This window comes from Taudactylus pleione, unplaced genomic scaffold (assembly GCF_031769625.1).
Source record: "Taudactylus pleione unplaced genomic scaffold, aTauple2 ptg000677l, whole genome shotgun sequence".
Taxonomy (NCBI): Eukaryota; Metazoa; Chordata; class Amphibia; order Anura; family Myobatrachidae; genus Taudactylus; species Taudactylus pleione.
This window is the reverse complement of record NW_028285079.1, coordinates 1,145,510-1,164,716: the sequence shown is the minus strand read 5'-3', so window position 1 is coordinate 1,164,716 and position 19,207 is coordinate 1,145,510. Positions and strand designations below refer to the sequence as shown.

The window sequence follows — 19,207 nt, the reverse complement described above, 5'->3', positions numbered from 1 at the left end:
ATACTAGTATAATTCCCCTAATGGATATATTTCAGAAATGGCTGTACAGTATGTCAAAATTGGATTGCATTAGCTAAACAGAGCAAATGGCCACGTGACAACTAGCCTGTGTAGACAAGCTTCATGGACATAACGTCTGCTCTCACTCCAGGTGGCCCTGCTCGAATACAGCAAGAGGGTCGTTTGTAGCACCTTACATTAGCAGGCTTCCTACAATAAAATATATTCAAAGCCAAGAGTGAGCTGAGGTTTGGGTCTTGTAGCTGTGCTAATTTGCATCCACACAGGCCCTGGGAGAACAAAGACCAGTATTTTGGAGCCTGAAAAGGGTGGGGGCTGCTGGGGCATGAGCAAGTCATGGAACTATAAGGCTCAGCATTCCACACTGCTAGGTGTTCACTTAGTTTAAGTGAGATTTAAGTGCACCATTTCTCATACACACATTAATACGCACAATTGCGCTGTTAACTAGTCGCATATTAGCGAATGCATAAAATCCTGTATGAAAACACTGTTTATTAGCTTCATGCGCACGCATCTGCCCCAAGTTAACTAGTGTCTTTACATCACACCCCGCATACTCACACATTACATATTCACATAAAAGGTTTAATAAGCTTTAAAGTATAAGATTCAAGTATGCACATTTACTATAATTGCTATGAAATAAAGGTTATTTCGTAACTAAGGTTTTATACGTGATAAGTAAGCCATGTTTGGAATTGTACTGATGCGTACTCTCTCAACAGTATTCCGGTAATATCGATGGAGAGATCGCAACATGCATTCTCAACTTATGGACCTCAGAGACTTCAAGCAACAAAATCTACATTATATGAACAACTGTTGGGATGTTGCATGAGGCGGGAAACCAGAGACCCCCAGTTGTTAGAGGCTGGGTTGTGTCTATTTGAATCAACCTGTTAAATGCCTTGTAACATATGCCCTCTCCTTTAGGACCAATGGTATTAGCAAAACATTTCTCTATTGTGTTGTTTATTTCTGGGGGGTATAAATATGTGTGCTCTGACCCTGGGTTCCTAGTCTTTGTGCTGAATGCTGATTGACGAGGGGTTTCTTGCTGATGCCTAACATCTGGACCAGAGAGCGCTGCGTATGTATAATTGTACTTGGGTCTGTATAATCTCTTTGCGCTAAGATTATATGAGGATCATAGCGTGTAGCTGCTGTACTTTTACTTGAATAATACTTTGTGCGTTGGAACCACAGATTCTAGGTCTGGAGTCTTTATTTACTGTATGACTGCGTATGCAAACTAGCGTCATCCTTAGAGGTTTAAAGGTAGGATATTAGAAGGTATAGGCAGGGGTATATAGAGGTTCTCAGGCAGAATCCTTAATACCAAAGTAACATCTGACACTTATGTAATGCTGTAATGTTACCTCAGTATACCATAGTAACATCTGACACTTATGTAATGCTGTAATGTTACCTCAGCATACCATAGTAACATCTGACACTTATGTCATCCTGTAATGTTACCTCAGTATACCATAGTAACATCTGACACTTATGTAATGCTGTAATGTTACCTCAGTATACCATAGTAACATCTGACACTTATGTAATGCTGTAATGTTACCTCAGTATACCATAGTAACATCTGACACTTATGTAATGCTGTAATGTTACCTCAGTATACCATAGTAACATCTGACACTTATGTAATGCTGCAATGTTACATCAGTATACCATAGTAACATCTGACACTTATGTACAGTAATGCTGCAATGTTACCTCAGTATACCATAGTAACATCTGACACTTATGTAATGCTGCAATGTTACCTCAGTATACCATAGTAACATCTGACACTTATGTAATGCTGCAATGTTACCTCAGTATACCATAGTAACATCTGACACTTATGTAATGCTGCAATGTTACCTCAGTATACCATAGTAACATCTGACACTTATGTAATGCTGTAATGTTACCTCAGTATACCATAGTAACATCTGACACTTATGTAATGCTGCAATGTTACCTCAGTATACCATAGTAACATCTGACACTTATGTAATGCTGCAATGTTACCTCAGTATACCATAGTAACATCTGACACTTATGTAATGCTGTAATGTTACCTCAGTATACCATAGTAACATCTGACACTTATGTAATGCTGCAATGTTACCTCAGTATACCATAGTAACATCTGACACTTATGTAATGCTGAAATGTTACCTCAGTATACCATAGTAACATCTGACACTTATGTAATATTACATCAGTATACCATAGTAACATCTGACACTTATGTAATGCCGTAATGTAACCTCAGTATACCATAGTAACATCTGACACTTGTGTAATGCTGTAATGTTACCTCAGTATACCATAGTAACATCTGACGCTTATGTAATGCTGTAATGTTACCTCAGTATACCATAGTAACATCTGACACTTATGTCATGCTGTAATGTTACCTCAGTATACCATAGTAACATCTGACACTTGTGTAATGCTGTAATGTTACCTCAGTATACCATAGTAACATCTGACACTTATGTAATGCTGTAATGTTACCTCAGTATACCATAGTAACATCTGACACTTATGTAATGTTGCCTCAGTATACCATAGTAACATCTGACACTTATGTAATGTTACCTCAGTATACCATAGTAACATCTGACACTTATGTAATGCTGTAATGTTACCTCAGTATACCATAGTAACATCTGAAAATTAGGTCAAAAAACACTGAAGCAGCAAACTTTGTGAAAACCAATGCATGCGTCATTCTTAAAACTTTTGGCCATGGCTGTATACACACACTGACACAGGTACTCATACATATTCACACACACACTCACACAGGTACTCATACATATTCACACACACACTCACACAGGTACTCATACATATACACACAGATATATACACACACTCACACGTACATCCACTGCACAGCCATTCTTCCCTGCTCAGCCGCTCACCCCCGCACAACCGTTCACCCCTGTACCGCCCCCCCCTGCTCAGACACTCTCCCCTGCACAGTCGCTCATCCCAGTCCAGTCGGACTCTCTTCCCTGCATAGCCGTACACACCCTTCAATGCCACTCTCTCCCCTGCACAGCCGCTCACTCGCCTGCACAGCCACTCACTCCCCTGCACAGCAGTGCTCTCCCCCTTGCACAGCAGTGCTCTCCCCTGCACAGCCGTTCTCCCCTGCATAGCCACTCTCCCCTGCAAAGCCTCTCTCCCAGCCCAGTCGCTCTGTCCCCTGCACAGTAGCACTTCCCCCCCCTGCACAGCCTCTCACCCCTGCACAGCCGCTCTTCCCCCTGCACAGTAGCACTCCCCCCCTGCACAGCCTCTCACCCCTGCACAGCCGCTCTTCCCCCTGCACAGTAGCACTCCCCCCCCTGCACAGCCTCTCACCCCTGCACAGCCACTCTTCCCCCTCCACAGTAGCACTCCCCCCCCCTGCACAGCCTCTCACCCCTGCACAGCCTCTCTCCCCTGCTCAGCCTCTCACCCCTGCACAGCCACACAGGTGCACTCCCCTGCACAGCCGCTGTCTCCTCTGCACAGCTGCTCTCTCCTCTGCACAGCCTCTCTACCCTGCACAGCCTTCTCTTTTGCACAGCCGCTCACCCCTGCACATCTGCTCCCCACTGCTCAGCCTCTCTCCCCTGCACAGCCACTCTCCTCTGCACAGCCAGTCTCTTCCTAGCTCAGATGCTCTCTCCACTGCAAAGCTGCTCTCTCCCCTGCAAAGCTGCTCTCTCCACTGCAATGCCAGTCTCTCCCCTGCACAGCCAGTCTCTACCTAGCTCAGACGCTCTCTCCCCTGCAAAGCCGCTCTCTCCTCTGCACTGCTGCTCTCTCCCCTGTACAGCCACTCACTCCCCTGCACAGCCGCTCTCTCCCTTGCATAGCCACTCTTCCTAGCTCAGACGCTCTCTCCCCTGCACAGCCGCGCTCTCCCCTGCACAGCAGCTCTCTCCCCTGCACAGCCATTCTCCCCTGCATAGCTACACAGGCGCACTGCCCTGCACAGCCGCTCTGTCCCCTGCACAGTTGCTCTCCCTAGCTCAGACGCTCTCTCCCCTGCACAGCCATTCTCTCCCCTGCACAGATGCTCTCCCTAGCTCAGACGTTCTCTCCACTGCACAGCCACTCTCCCCTGCACAGCCGCTCTCTCCCCTGCACAGATGCTCTCCCTAGCTCAGACGCTCTCTCCCCTGCACAGCCGCTCTCCCCTGCACAGTTGCTCTCCCTAGCTCAGACGCTCTCTCCCCTGCACAGCCACTCTCTCCCCTGCACAGATGCTCTCCCTAGCTCAGATGCTCTATCCCCTGCACAGCCACTCTGCGCTGCTCAGCCTCCTCTTTTGCACGGCTGCTCTCCCCTGCTCAGCCTCTCTCCCAGCCCAGCCGCTCTTTCCCCTGCACAGCCACTCTCCCCCCTGCACAGTAGCACTCTCCCCTCTGCACAGCCTCTCACCCCTGCACAGCCGCTCTCCCTTTCTCAGCCTCTCACCCCTGCACAGCCACTCTCTCCCCTGCTCAGCCTCTCTCCCCTACTCAGCCTCTCACCCCTGCACAGCCAGTCTCTCCCCTACTCAGACCCTCACCCCTGCACAGCCACTCTCTCCCCTACTCAGCCTCTCACCCCTGCACAGCCACACAGGTGCACTCCCCTGCACAGCCGCTCTCTCCCTTGCACAGCTACTCTTCCTAGCTCAGACGCTCTCTCCCCTGCACAGCCGCGCTCTCCCCTGCACAGCAGCTCTCTCCCCTGCACAGCCATTCTCCCCTGCATAGCTGCACAGGCGCACTGCCCTGCACAGCCGTTCTCTCCCCTGCACAGATGCTCTCCCTAGCTCAGACGCTCTCTCCCCTGCACAGCCGCTCTCCCCTGCACAGCCGCTCTCTCCCCTGCACAGATGCTCTCCCCTGCACAGCCGCTCTCCCCTGCACTGTTGCTCTCCCTAGCTCAGACGCTCTCTCCCCTGCACAGCCACTCTCTCCCCTGCACAGATGCTCTCCCTAGCTCAGATGCTCTATCCCCTGCACAGCCACTCTGCGCTGCTCAGCCTCCTCTTTTGCACAGCTGCTCTCCCCTGCTCAGCTTCTCTCCCAGCCCAGCCGCTCTTTCCCCTGCACAGCCACTCTCCCCCCTGCACAGTAGCACTCTCCCCTCTGCACAGCCTCTCACCCCTGCACAGCCGCTCTTCCCTGCTCAGCCTCTCACCCCTGCACAGCCACTCTCTCCCCTGCTCAGCCTCTCTCCCCTACTCAGCCTCTCACCCCTGCACAGCCAGTCTCCTCCTACTCAGCCCCTCACCCCTGCACAGCCACTCTCTCCCCTACTCAGCCTCTCACCCCTGCACAGCCACACAGGTGCACTCCCCTGCACAGCCGCTGTCTCCTGCACAGCAGGTTTCTCCACTGCACAGCTGCTCTCCCCTCTGCACAGCCTCTCTACCCTGCACAGCCTCTCTACCCTGCACAGCCTTCTCTTTTGCACAGCCGCTCACCCCTGCACATCTGCTCCCCACTGCTCAGCCTCTCTCCCCTGCACAGTCACTCTCTCCTCTGCACAGCCAGTCTCTTCCTAGCTCAGATGCTCTCTCCCCTGCAAAGCTGCTCTCTCCCCTGCAAAGCTGCTCTCTCCCCTGCAAAGCCACTCTCTACTCTGCAATGCCAGTCTCTCCCCTGCACAGCCAGTCTCTACCTAGCTCAGACGCTCTCTCCCCTGCAAAGCCGCTCTCTCCTCTGCACTGCTGCTCTCTCCCCTGTACAGCCTCTCACTCCCCTGCACAGCCGCTCTCTCCCTTGCACAGCCACTCTCTCCCCTGCACAGCTACTCTTCCTAGCTCAGACGCTCTCTCCCCTGCACAGCCGCGCTCTCCCCTGCACAGCAGCTCTCTCCCCTGCACAGCCATTCTCCCCTGCACAGCCATTCTCCCCTGCATAGCTGCACAGGCGCACTGCTCTGCACAGCCGCTCTGTCCCCTGCATAGTTGCTCTCCCTAGCTCAGACGCTCTCTCCCCTGCACAGCCGCTCTCCCCTGCACAGCCGCTCTCTCCCCTGCACAAATGCTCTCCCTAGCTCAGATGCTCTATCCCCTGCACAGCCACTCTGCGCTGCTCAGCCTCCTCTTTTGCACAGCTGCTCTCCCCTGCTCAGCCTCTCTCCCAGCCCAGCCGCTCTTTCCCCTGCACAGCCACTCTCCCCCCTGCACAGTAGCACTCTCCCCTCTGCACAGCCTCTCACCCCTGCACAGCCGCTCTCCCCTGCTCAGCCTCTCACCCCTGCACAGCCACTCTCTCCCCTACTCAGCCTCTCACCCCTGCACAGCCACACAGGTGCACTCCCCTGCACAGCCACTGTCTCCTGCACAGCAGGTTTCTCCCCTGCACAGCTGCTCTCCCCTGCACAGCCTCTCTACCCTGCACAGCCTTCTCTTTTGCACATCTGCTCACCCCTGCACAGCCGCTCTCCCCTGCTCAGCCTTCTCTTTTGCACAGCCACTGACCCCTGCACCGCTCTCCCCTGCTCAGACACTCTCCTCTGCTCAGCTGCTCTCCCCTGCACAGCCGCTCTCTTCCCTGCACATCTGCTCCCCACTGCTCAGCCTCTCTCCCCTGCTCAGCTGTTCTCCCCTGCAAAGATGCTCTCTCCTCTGCAATGCCAGTCTCTTCCTAGCTCAGACGCGCTCTCCCCTGTAAAGCTGCTCTCTCCCATGCACAGCCGCTCTCTCCCCTGCACAGCCGCTCTCTCCTCTGCACTGCTGCTCTCTCCCCTGTACAGCAACTCACTCCCCTGCACAGCTGCTCTCTCCCCTGCACAGCCGCTGTCTCCTGCACAACAGGTCTCTCCCCTGCACAGCCACTCTCTCCCCTGCTCAGCCGCTCTCCCCTGCACAGCTGCACAGGCGCAGTACCCTGTACAGCTGCTGTCTCCCCTTCACAGTCGCTTTCTCCTGCACGGGCCTCTCCACTGCACAGCCGCTCTCTCCCCTGCACCAGCCACTCTCTCCCCTGTACAGCAACTCTTCCCTGCACCAGCCACTCTCTTCCCTGCACCAGCCACTCTCTCCTCTGCACCAGCCACTCTCTCCTCTGCACCAGCCACTCTCTCCCCTGCACAGCCGCTCTCTCCCCTGCACAGATGCTCTCCCTAGCTCAGCCGTGCTCTCCCCTGCACCAGCCACTCTCTCCCCTGCACCAGCCACTCTCTCCTCTGCACCAGCCGCTCTCTCCCCTGCACCAGCCGCTCTCTCCCCTGCACCAGCCGCTCTCTCCCCTGCACCAGCCGCTCTCTCCTCTGCACAGCCACTCTGTCCTCTGCACAGCCGATTTCTCCCCTGCACCAGCTGCTCTCTCCCCTGCACCAGCCACTCTCTCCTCTGCACAGCCGCTCTCTCCCCCGCACCAGCCGCTCTCTCCCCTGCACAGCCGCTCTCTCCCCTGCACCAGCCGTTCTCTCCCCGCACCAGCCGCTCTCTCACCTGCACCAGCCGCTTTCTCCCCTGCACAGCCGCTCTCTCCCCTGCACAGCCGCTCTCTCCTCTGCACAGCCACTCTCTCCCCTGCACCAGCCACTCTCTTCCCTGCACCAGCCACTCTCTCTTCTGCACAGCCGCTCTCTCCCCTGCACCAGCCGCTCTCTCCCCTGCACCAGCCGCTCTCTCCCCTGCACCAGCCGCTCTCTCCCCTGCACCAGCCGCTCTCTCCTCTTCACCAGCCACTCTCTCCCCTTCACAGCCACTCTCTCCCCTGAACAGATGCTCTCTCCTCTGCACTGCTGGTCTCTCCCCTGTACAGCCACTCTCTCCCCTGCACAGCCGCTCTCTCCCCTGCACAGCCGCTCTCTCCCCTGCACAGCCACTCTCTCCTCTGCACAGCCACTCTCTCCCCTGAACAGATGCTCTCTCCTCTGCACTGCTGGTCTCTCCTCTGTACAGCCACTCTCTCCCCTGCACAGCCGCTCTCTCCCCTGCACAGCCGCTCTCTCCCCTGCACCAGCCACTCTCTCCTCTGCACAGCCACTCTCTCCCCTGAACAGATGCTCTCTCCTCTGCACTGCTGGTCTCTCCCCTGCACAGCCACTCTCTCCCCTGCACAGCCGCTCTCTCCCCTGCACAGCCACTCTCTCCTCTGCACAGCCACTCTCTCCCCTGAACAGATGCTCTCTCCTCTGCACTGCTGGTCTCTCCTCTGTACAGCCACTCTCTCCCCTGCACCAGCCACTCTCTCCTCTGCACAGCCACTCTCTCCCCTGAACAGATGCTCTCTCCTCTGCACTGGCCACTCTCTCCCCTGCACCGGCCGCTCTCTCCCCTGCACCAGCCGCTCTCTCCCCTGCACAGCCGCTCTCTCCCCTGCACCAGCCGCTCTCTCCCCTGCACAGCCGCTCTCTCCCCTGCACAGCCGCTCTCTCCTCTGCACAGCCGCTCTCTCCCCTGCACCAGCCGCTCTCTCCCCTGCACAGCCGCTCTCTCCCCTGCACAGCCGCTCTCTCCCCTGCACCAGCCGCTCTCTCCCCTGCACCAGCCACTCTCTTCCCTGCACCAGCCACTCTCTCCTCTGCACAACCGCTCTCTCCCCTGCACAGCCACTCTCTCATCTGCACAGCCACTCTCTCCCCTGAACAGATGCTCTCTCCTCTGCACTGGCCACTCTCTCCCCTGCACCGGCCGCTCTCTCCCCTGCACCAGCCGCTCTCTCCCCTGCACAGCCGCTCTCTCCCCTGCACAGCCGCTCTCTCCTCTGCACAGCCGCTCTCTCCCCTGCACCAGCCGCTCTCTCCCCTGCACAGCCGCTCTCTCCCCTGCACAGCCGCTCTCTCCCCTGCACCAGCCGCTCTCTCCCCTGCACCAGCCGCTCTCTTCCCTGCACCAGCCACTCTCTCCTCTGCACAACCGCTCTCTCCCCTGCACCAGCCGCTCTCTCCCCTGCACCAGCCGCTCTCTCCTCTTCACCAGCCACTCTTTCCACTGCACCAGCCACTCTCTCCCCTGCACAGATTCTCTCCCTAGCTCAGCCGCTCTCTCCCCTGCACCAGCCACTCTCTCCCCTGCACCAGCCGCTCTCTCCCCTGCACCAGCCACTCTCTCCTCTGCACAACCGCTCTCTCCCCTGCACAGCCACTCTCTCATCTGCACAGCCACTCTCTCCCCTGAACAGATGCTCTCTCCTCTGCACTGGCCACTCTCTCCCCTGCACCGGCCGCTCTCTCCCCTGCACCAGCCGCTCTCTCCCCTGCACAGCCGCTCTCTCCCCTGCACAGCCGCTCTCTCCTCTGCACAGCCGCTCTCTCCCCTGCACCAGCCGCTCTCTCCCCTGCACAGCCGCTCTCTCCCCTGCACAGCCGCTCTCTCCCCTGCACCAGCCGCTCTCTCCCCTGCACCAGCCGCTCTCTTCCCTGCACCAGCCACTCTCTCCTCTGCACAACCGCTCTCTCCCCTGCACCAGCCGCTCTCTCCCCTGCACCAGCCGCTCTCTCCTCTTCACCAGCCACTCTTTCCACTGCACCAGCCACTCTCTCCCCTGCACCAGCCGCTCTCTCCCCTGCACAGCCGCTCTCTCCCCTGCACAGATTCTCTCCCTAGCTCAGCCGCTCTCTCCCCTGCACCAGCCACTCTCTCCCCTGCACCAGCCGCTCTCTCCCCTGCACCAGCCACTCTCTCCCCTGCACCAGCCGCTCTCTCCCCTGCACAGCCACTCTCTCCCCTGAACAGATGCTCTCTCCTCTGCACTGCTGGTCTCTCCCCTGTACAGCCACTCTCTCCCCTGCACAGCCGCTCTCTCCCCTGCACAACCACTCTCTCCTCTGCACAGCCACTCTCTCCCCTGAACAGATGCTCTCTCCTCTGCACTGCTGGTCTCTCCCCTGTACAGTCACTCTCTCCCCTGCACAGCCGCTCTCTCCCCTGCACAGCCGCTCTCTCCCCTGCACCAGCCACTCTCTCCTCTGCACAGCCACTCTCTCCCCTGAACAGATGCTCTCTCCTCTGCACTGCTGGTCTCTCCCTGTACAGCCACTCTCTCCCCTGCACAGCCGCTCTCTCCCCTGCACAGCCACTCTCTCCTCTGCACAGCCACTCTCTCCCCTGAACAGATGCTCTCTCCTCTGCACTGCTGGTCTCTCCCCTGTACAGCCACTCTCTCCCCTGCACAGCCGCTCTCTCCCCTGCACAGCCACTCTCTCCCCTGCACCAGCCGCTCTCTCCCCTGCACCAGCCGCTCTCTCCCCTGCACCAGCTGCTCTCTCCCCTGCACCAGCCGCGCTCTCCCCTGCACCAGCCGCTCTCTCCCCTGCACCAGCCGCTCTCCACCCTGCACAGTCGCTCGCCCCTGCACAGCCATTCTCTTTTGCAGAGGGCCTTGACCTCTCCACCAGCTCCAGAGGGCCCCAGATGTAATTCATGACACGCTTCTGTGGGAGGGTGCATCACTAGCCGCTCTCCAAACACTAGATGCAGAATACTATTGTGGGTGAAATAGTGTGTGTGTGGGGGGGGGGGTGTTTGGAAACACTGTGAATCCTGACATGCAGTTGTTGGTGATGAAGGTTTGTGCACATAAGGAGGTATTGCAGTATAATGTGACACAAGCCTTGTTGTGTTACCTTGCATAGCCATGCAGAATACATGAAGAAGCAGTGCAAGGGTTACAGCAACACTTACCTCGTTGATTAAGAACTGGAGATGCAGGACGGCTGCGGTGCTATCATGCTGGCAATGGCAGTCAACGCCAGGGCGGCCCAGTCTGTCATAATCAATAGTTAAGGATTTTACTGGTGAACAATTATGAAGCAATTAACCTTGTCAGAGTGACAATTATGTAACCCTGCCCCCCATGCGGCAGACGGAACATTAACCATTAATGTCATGGACGGCAGAGGATAAAGAGAGGACAAGAGAGGGAAAGACACAATAACACATATGTGCAGCAGCTTTATTACAGCGTGTATAGTGTGTGTGTGTGTGTATAGTGTGTGTGTATAGTGTGTGTGTGTATAGTGTGTGTGTATAGTGTGTGTGTATAGTGTGTGTGTGTTTTCCTCCTAGGAGAAATACCGTATGTCACACACAATGTATACTGTGCATGTGTTACATTGTATCACGGTAACTGTCCTGCTGCTGCTTAAGGCCAATTGATCACCACCATGAACACAGAATACATTCATTCATTCATTTTACAACACCCGAAATAAAGAAATGACGTAGGGTGGCGCAGAAACACCGCCGGGATCAGCACGCAGTAACGCAACATCTTCCACCAACAGCGGCGATTGTACAGGTTTGTGCGCTAACAGCTGCTGACCAGCTGGCGACAGTAAGGCTGTCAACAAATCGCACTGTCAACAGCCTTACTGTCAATTATGTTGAAAGCATTATGTCGACAGGAAAAACTGCCGACACGGCTGTAATGCTATTTAAAGCATTTTAACCGTGACGTCATTATAAGTTTAAATATAACGCTTTATAATCACGTTTACAGTTATAATGCAGAGACAATGCCGCGGATATGATGACTGGCATGGGTTCATTGATAATTAGCCCTGAAAAGATGACAATGATACTGTCCAGGACCCCACTGCCACCAATGATAAATAGGCCCCATAATCTCTTTATTACACAAGCCCCAGGATAACAGTGATAACATAGGATGGGCACGGATGGGCACACGGATTAGGGTGATATAAAGTGCTGCATGTACCCAGCACAAACCTAATATTTGGACAGTAGAGGTAATTGATACGTAATTGCTGTTATAATATAAAAGACCAGAGCACTCTGTAATAAGCTTTTATTAATGGACTTCTCTTCCTTTGATGAGGGATATGTTTAATTGCTTTACTGAAATGTACATGAATGCAGCCAGACATATACAGGCTTATGTCATCCGTCTACAGACAGCGCTCTCTCTATTCAGCAACAAGAGGTTAGGGGGTCTATTTATCAAGCAGTGATCACCCCTTTTCCCTAGTTTTCTGCAGAAAATGGGGTTTTCACTGCTTGGGGCAATCACTGATATCTCCTTTGGTTCCTGTAATCTTGCGGAGCATCACGTCCCCATAGCCTGGTATGGGGACTGAGCTGTATTGTCGCTGCCCCCATAGTTATGCCCCTGCAGTAGTGCCCCCATACAATGCCCCTGTAGTAGTGCCCTCATATAATGCCTCTGTAGTAGTGCCCCTGTAGTAGTGCCCCCATATAGTGCCCCTGTAGTACTGCCACCGTAAAATGCCCCTGTAGTAGTGCCCCCATATAGTGCCCCTGTAGTAGTGCCCCCATATAAAGCCCCCGTAGTATGCCCCCATATAATGCCCCTGTAGTAGTGCCCCCATATAATGCCCCTGTAGTAGTGCCCCCATATAATGCCCCTGTAGTAGTGCCCCCACATAATGCCCCTGTAGTGCCGCTTGTACATAAAAAAAAAAAAACACCTTATTCCCCGCTCCTACATCCGCCGCCGTCCTGTCCGCCCGGCTGCTCCTCGGAACTATGGGAGAGACGTCATGACATCTCTCTCATAGTGCGCATGGAGAGAGGCGGAAGCCGGAGTTCAGAAGAGAACTCCAGCCTCCGGCTAACGCGGCGCTGCAGGGAAGGAGCCGGGCGCCAGCTGGTAATAACATCTCAGCGGGCGTCCAGCTTAGAGCCTCCCTGCGACGCCGGGCTGGAGGTCACTTGCGCCACACCCGGCGTCAGAAACCTCCATTCCTGGGGGTAATGGACGGACAGCCGGGCATGCAATGATTAATAGGCATGCCCGGCTGTCCGTCCATTACCCCCAGGAATTTCATTTTTACCCCATTTGGGGTAATTTACCCCTGTTCCCCGACCAGTGCCTTAGGGGTTATCACTGCTTCCTCCTATTTAACAATAGGGATACCGCAGCGATATCACTGATGTCTCATGCGGTCCCTGTATTACCGAAGTTTACCGCGTCTTCACGCCTTCACTTCCCACCTCCTAAGATGGCGCCACCTATACCTGCCAATGGGGGACCTGCAAAGCCGGAATGGTCAGCTGGGTCAAACGGCTGGATGGGCACGCACACTTCCCAGTGCCCATTCGCTAGGCTGTCAGTGAAGTAGAGAAAGCCCTCGCCTTCAGAACCACGGTTTGATAAATAGCAGTGCTACTAAAAATCTGTATTTCCGCAATAAGTCAGTCTTTCCGTTACTGGCCTGAATATATTTATATGTTTTATAAATAACAAGATATACATTCACACCATAAGTTACTAACACGGTACGATATCTATGAGCGATATTAACGATAACGATATCGTTCAACGATAAAGCGTTCATTCTGTTAATTTTTATGCAGCGAACGACCAAGGCACAAACAACGATGCGCGCTCCCGCATGGACGATAACAATATCTATGGTCGTCCGTACGTGCAGGCCCACTTGGACGATTTCATCACGATTTGTCTGTTCAGAGATGTGGCAGGATGACTTCACTGAGAGATATCTGTCAGTGTGTACACCCAATATCGTTTGTCCTGCACTACGGAAAGTACAAGGGAAATCGTTCAGCGATATCATTCACTGAACAGATGGTAACGTATGTATGCAGCTTTAGGGGTCCATTCATTAAGTTAATTATCCATGGCCGGGCGGCCCCATAAAATTAAGTATCCAACTTACTACGAGTAGCAGCGGTGGATATAAATTCACTTGAGCAATTCAACATAGCTCCGGTGCAGAGACAGCAGATCCAAAAACCAGCTGTCTCTGCGATTCCCTTCACTGCTCCATTCGGTGCGCTGCAGAGTCTGACCGTGCTAGTGACCTGGGCTTCACGCAGGCGCACAAAGCCACGGCGTCTGGCAGAAGGAGCCAGACAGGGGCGGAGGGATCTTAAAGGATCGCTCTTCACAACCTGGGACTCCTTCCTATAGGCAATAAGCAGGGTGAGCTCAGAGTGTGGGAGCAAACGCTTTCTGAAGATGGCGAATGCTCCCGCAGTTAAAGCTCTGAAACTGTAATATGTTCAGAGCTTGATGGAGTTAGGTCCCCATACTAGTGTCAGAAGGTCTGATTCTGTGCCATGGCGTTGCGCTATGAGCAGAGCGTGCCCAATGAACTGCGTGAAGAGAGTCTGTGCCTTTCATGCTGCATTCTTATACAATTATATATAATGCTGAAATTCCTTATGAATAATTAAATTAACAGGGAGCAGAGAAGAGAAGCGACTGACAGTTTGTTATTGTGCATCCTATATGCTCAGCCTGGTGTCTATTTGTCTTACGCAGATGAGAATATCAGCGCTTACCAGGACCATCCCAGAGTGCTCAACAAACATGTGCTTAAAGCCTCCAATTTCCATATAAATGCAGAATAAACAACCTTGTTTATTGATGGTGGCTTCTCAGTGATGCAGCAAGGTATTGTGGGAACAACAGGAATATATTGGTCTTGTACAGAGATATAAATAGATTCTGCTATTCACCCTAACTTATCTATTTATCACATTTTAATACAATAAAAGTAATTTATGAAGCCACTGTCAGGGTGTAAGCTGATTAGCAGTGCTCTCCTGGACAAATGGCTATACGGAGAGCACTGCAAAGAATATAGGTGGTGATGGGAGCATACAGGAAGAGCGTTCATTTCCCAGCATGCTTTGCTGCTAATCTCCCTCATACTCCAGGAGTGTAGTGTAACATAGGCGAAGGGGAAAATAGTAATGGGGTGGGAGAATGGTGGTAATGGTGGCATTGCACTAGAAATGGGGGGCCCAAGTTGACGGAATGGATGGGACATGACAGGATGAGAGAAGTTAGAAGGACATGTGGGAGACAGGACAATATGGGGAGACAGGATATGGGAGGAGAGAGGAGAACATGGGAGACAGGACAATACGGGGAGACAGGATGACATGGGAGGAGAGAGGAGAATATGGGAGACAGGACAATACGGGGAGACAGGATGACATGGGAGGAGAGAGGAGAACATGGGAGACAGGACAATACGGGGAGACAGGATGACATGGGAGGAGAGAGGAGAACATGGGAGACAGGACGATACAGGGAGACAGGATGACATGGGAGGAGAGAGGAGAACATGGGAGACAGGACAATACGGGGAGACAGGATGACATGGGAGGAGAGAGGAGAATATGGGAGACAGGACAATATGGGGAGACAGGATGACATGGGAGGAGAGAGGAGAACATGGGAGACAGGACAATACGGGGAGACAGGATGACATGGGAGGAGAGAGGAGAACATGGGAGACAGGACAATATGGGGAGACAGGATGACACTATAGGAGAGAGGAGAACATGGTGGACAGGACAATATGGGGAGATAGGATGACACTATAGGAGAGAGGAGAACATGGGAGACAGGACAATATGGGGAGATAGGATGACATGGGAGGAGAGAGGAGAACATGGGAGACAGGACAATATGGGGAGACAGGATGACATGGGAGGAGAGAGGAGAACATGGGAGACAGGACAATATGGGAAGATAGGATGACACTATAGGAGAGAGGAGAACATGGGAGACAGGACAATACGGGGAGATAGGATGACATGGGAGGAGAGAGGAGAACATGGGAGACAGGACAATATGGGGAGACAGGATGACATGGGAGGAGAGAGGAGAACATGGGAGACAGGACAATATGGGAAGATAGGATGACACTATAGGAGAGAGGAGAACATGGGAGACAGGACAATACGGGGAGACAGGATGACATGGGAGGAGAGAGGAGAATATGGGAGACAGGACAATACGGGGAGACAGGATGACATGGGAGGAGAGAGGAGAACATGGGAGACAGGACAATATGGGGAGACAGGATGACATGGGAGGAGAGAGGAGAACATGGGAGACAGGACAATATGGGGAGACAGGATGACACTATAGGAGAGAGGAGAACATGGTGGACAGGACAATATGGGGAGATAGGATGACATGGGAGGAGAGAGGAGAACATGGGAGACAGGACAATACGGGGAGACAGGATGACATGGGAGGAGAGAGGAGAACATGGGAGACAGGACAATACGGGGAGACAGGATGACATGGGAGGAGAGAGGAGAACATGGGAGACAGGATGACATGGGAGGAGAGAGGAGAACATGGGAGACAGGACAATATGGGGAGATAGGATGACATGGGAGGAGAAAGGAGAACATGGGAGACAGGACAATATGGGGAGACAGGATGACACTATAGAAGAGAGGAGAACATGGGAGACAGGACAATATGGGGAGACAGGATGACATGGGAGGAGAGAGGAGAACATGGGAGACAGGACAATATGGGGAGACAGGATGACACTATAGGAGAGAGGAGAACATGGGAGACAGGACAATATGGGGAGACAGGATGACACTATAGGAGAGAGGAGAACATGGGAGACAGGACAATATGGGGAGACAGGATGATATGGGATGAGAGAGGAGAACATGGGAGACAGGACAATATGGGGAGACAGGATGACATGGGAGGAAAGAGGAGAATATGGGAGACAGGACAATATGGGGAGACAGGATGACATGGGAGGAAAGAGGAGAATATGGGAGACAGGATGACATGGGAGAGAGGAGAACATGGGCGATAAGAGACAAGATGACATGGCGGAGGCAGAATGACATGAGAATATGAGGCCACATGGGAGATAGAACAAGATGGGATGAGGGCTAGGAGAAGACAAGACAATGTGAGGAGACAGGTGACATTGTGAACAAAGTATAACACAGGGAAAACAGGAAGACAAGGGGGGAGGCAAGGCGACACCGGGGAGGGGGAGGCCATGGAGGAAGACAGGAAGCCATGGAGGGAAAGAGGACGCCATGGAGGGAGACAGGACGCCATGGGGGGAGACAGGACGCCATGGAGGGAGACAGGATGCCATGGAGGGAGAGAGGATGCCATGGAGGGAGAGAGGACGCCATGGAGGGAGACAGGACGCCATGGAGGGAGACAGGAGGCCATGGAGGGAGACAGGACGCCATGGAGGGAGACAGGATGACATAGCTGAAAAAAAAAGAAAAATAGTCAGGTAGTTTATATAGTCAGAAATAAATGTAGTTATAGAGATAAACAGATTTTCTTTATCTAATTACTAAAAATATCCTTCTCTTCTCTTCATATACAAGTTTATAGAAAGACGTTTCTCTACCAAAAGCATTTTCAATACAAATAGGTTTTCGCTTTACATAATAAATAATGCACTCTCTGACTAAGCTTCAATACTAAAAAGGGATTTATTGAAAGCTGACTCTACAGAAGCAGATGAAAATGTATCTCTTACATCGTATTAATCTTCTCCTTTCCATCTCAACCCAGAATGAAAACGTCCTACGGATCCTTCAATTAGAAATGTTTGCAATTGTCAAAGTGCTACAGGATCAGATCAATCACCAGAACGCAGCGGTAAGTAATTTCCATCACCTACACTGTTACATTGTGAAGGAACTTGCTCAGAAAGGGGTGCAAAATAGGAACTGAAGGGAAGGGTGGAAAATAATACACGCAGGAGCGGCAATGATGCTAGACAGAAAAAGGCGAATCTAAGGCACAATTCATCATTAAAGTAACGCAGCAGCTGAGCGATACTGGCCCGCAGCGGCGAGGGCTAACGTACCTCTATGGGGATACGTGCATTGCATTACTATCTTCTGTCAGCCATAGCGAAAGACATTGCAGCAGTACAGACACCAGTTCCATCCTTACTAAATAGGCTTCTCCACGCTTAGCACAGGGATGCTACCGCCAGTGAGGCAAGACGAACCTCACCGCAGATTGCTGCTAGTACCCCCTTGAGGCATAGGGCAAATTCAATTAGAGTCAAAAGATTGCAATATGAGAGTGCTAAGATATATTTCTTTCATATACTTTGTATGAGATATCAGCTATAAAAATACACTGGTAGCCCTATTCTGATGGTGGGACCGCAGCAGGGATAATTTTGTTAAATAAGAATGAATTCTAATAATGCGTCTGTTCATTTATTGGTCAATGTGGCTGGAAGACAGCGATCAGCCTGTGGGCCTGATTCAGACCCGCTTGCAAGCGCTATGCGCTCGCAAGCGGGTCGATGGCCGGGCAGTACGCACGCGCGAGCCCCGAAGCGAGCAAGAAATCACTTGCTCCGGGGCTCGCAACAATACGGGGCGGCTGTCGATGTTGTTCGACAGCTCGCCCCGTTTTGTAGGCGGGGAGGGGGGTGGCTGGCCAAACAGAGGCGTTCCCGAAGGAACGCCTGCCGTTTGAGGGCGGCCCTACTGACATTCAACACTCGTGATGTTAGTAGTTGAGCTTCCTGCTCTATGAGAGCTGGAAGCTCACTGGGGCTTTCGGGAACGAGACCCTACCACAAGGGTCTCGTTGCAAGCCCGATGGTTGCGATGGTCGCGACCATCGCCTGGCCGCTTGCAAAAGCTGTGGGTGGTCACCCACAGCTATGCAAGTGGCCAGGAGGCCGGCTCCATAAAAAAAAAAAAAAAAACGCCCTGATTCAGAGCGAGCGCTCTGAAAGAGCCTCCGGCTCTGAATAAGGGCCTGTGTTTGCAGGCAGCTAACAAGCCTCAGCTATGCCGGGAAAGTTACAACCTCTCAGCCTAAATGGGAAGGCGCAGGACCTTGCCCTCCTATTACTTGCTCCCGGCTAAGCACCAGGCTGACCAATCTGGTTAGTCTTTGTAAGCGTTGCGTAATATGGTGCCGCTATGAAAATAAACAGTAATAGTGACCATTTCAATCAATTTGTCCAAGTATTGCGGCAACTAAATGGCTGTTCTGAGATGTGGAGAGCTGATCCGAACCGTTCCCGGAGAATGGAAAGTCTGGTTGGCAATGATCACCAATGGCCTTCCAGGAATAATGAAATTGCCTCCTTACTTACAATTAGATCTGTCAGGGGTGGCTGATCTCTAAAATGTCCATGGGTACAAACAACATCTACAGTCAGCACCTCTTTAGTTATGTATTAACATTTCTATAGTGCCGGCTGGTTTTGCCATTGAGTCACCCATTTCCCTCCTCATAATGGCTGGAACATTTAAAACTTCATACGTGATTTATTAGGAACCGTGGCAAGTCGAGGATCGCTACGGCTAAACTCCACTTGCCTGGTGGGGAGGGGGGATTGAGTGTTCCAGATCTAAAGAATTTTTCTCTATCTGTTATTTTTCGGTATATATCAGTCTGGCTTTTGAACCGATCTATTTACACTTCCCTCACTGTGG

At 52.7% G+C, this 19,207-nt stretch overlaps 1 protein-coding gene across 9 annotated transcripts in view; it reads right to left on the bottom strand.

Annotated features, from left to right (window-relative positions):
* Positions 1-19,207, bottom strand: part of STXBP5L (syntaxin binding protein 5L) — a 581,790-nt gene that overhangs the window by 413,511 nt on the left and 149,072 nt on the right. For all 9 annotated transcript variants that reach the window (XM_088455906.1, XM_088455901.1, XM_088455909.1 and 6 more), the window contains one exon: positions 10,670-10,751. In XM_088455906.1, the coding sequence (XP_088312032.1) occupies positions 10,670-10,751 (82 nt within the window). The remainder of the gene's footprint in view (positions 1-10,669; positions 10,752-19,207) is intronic.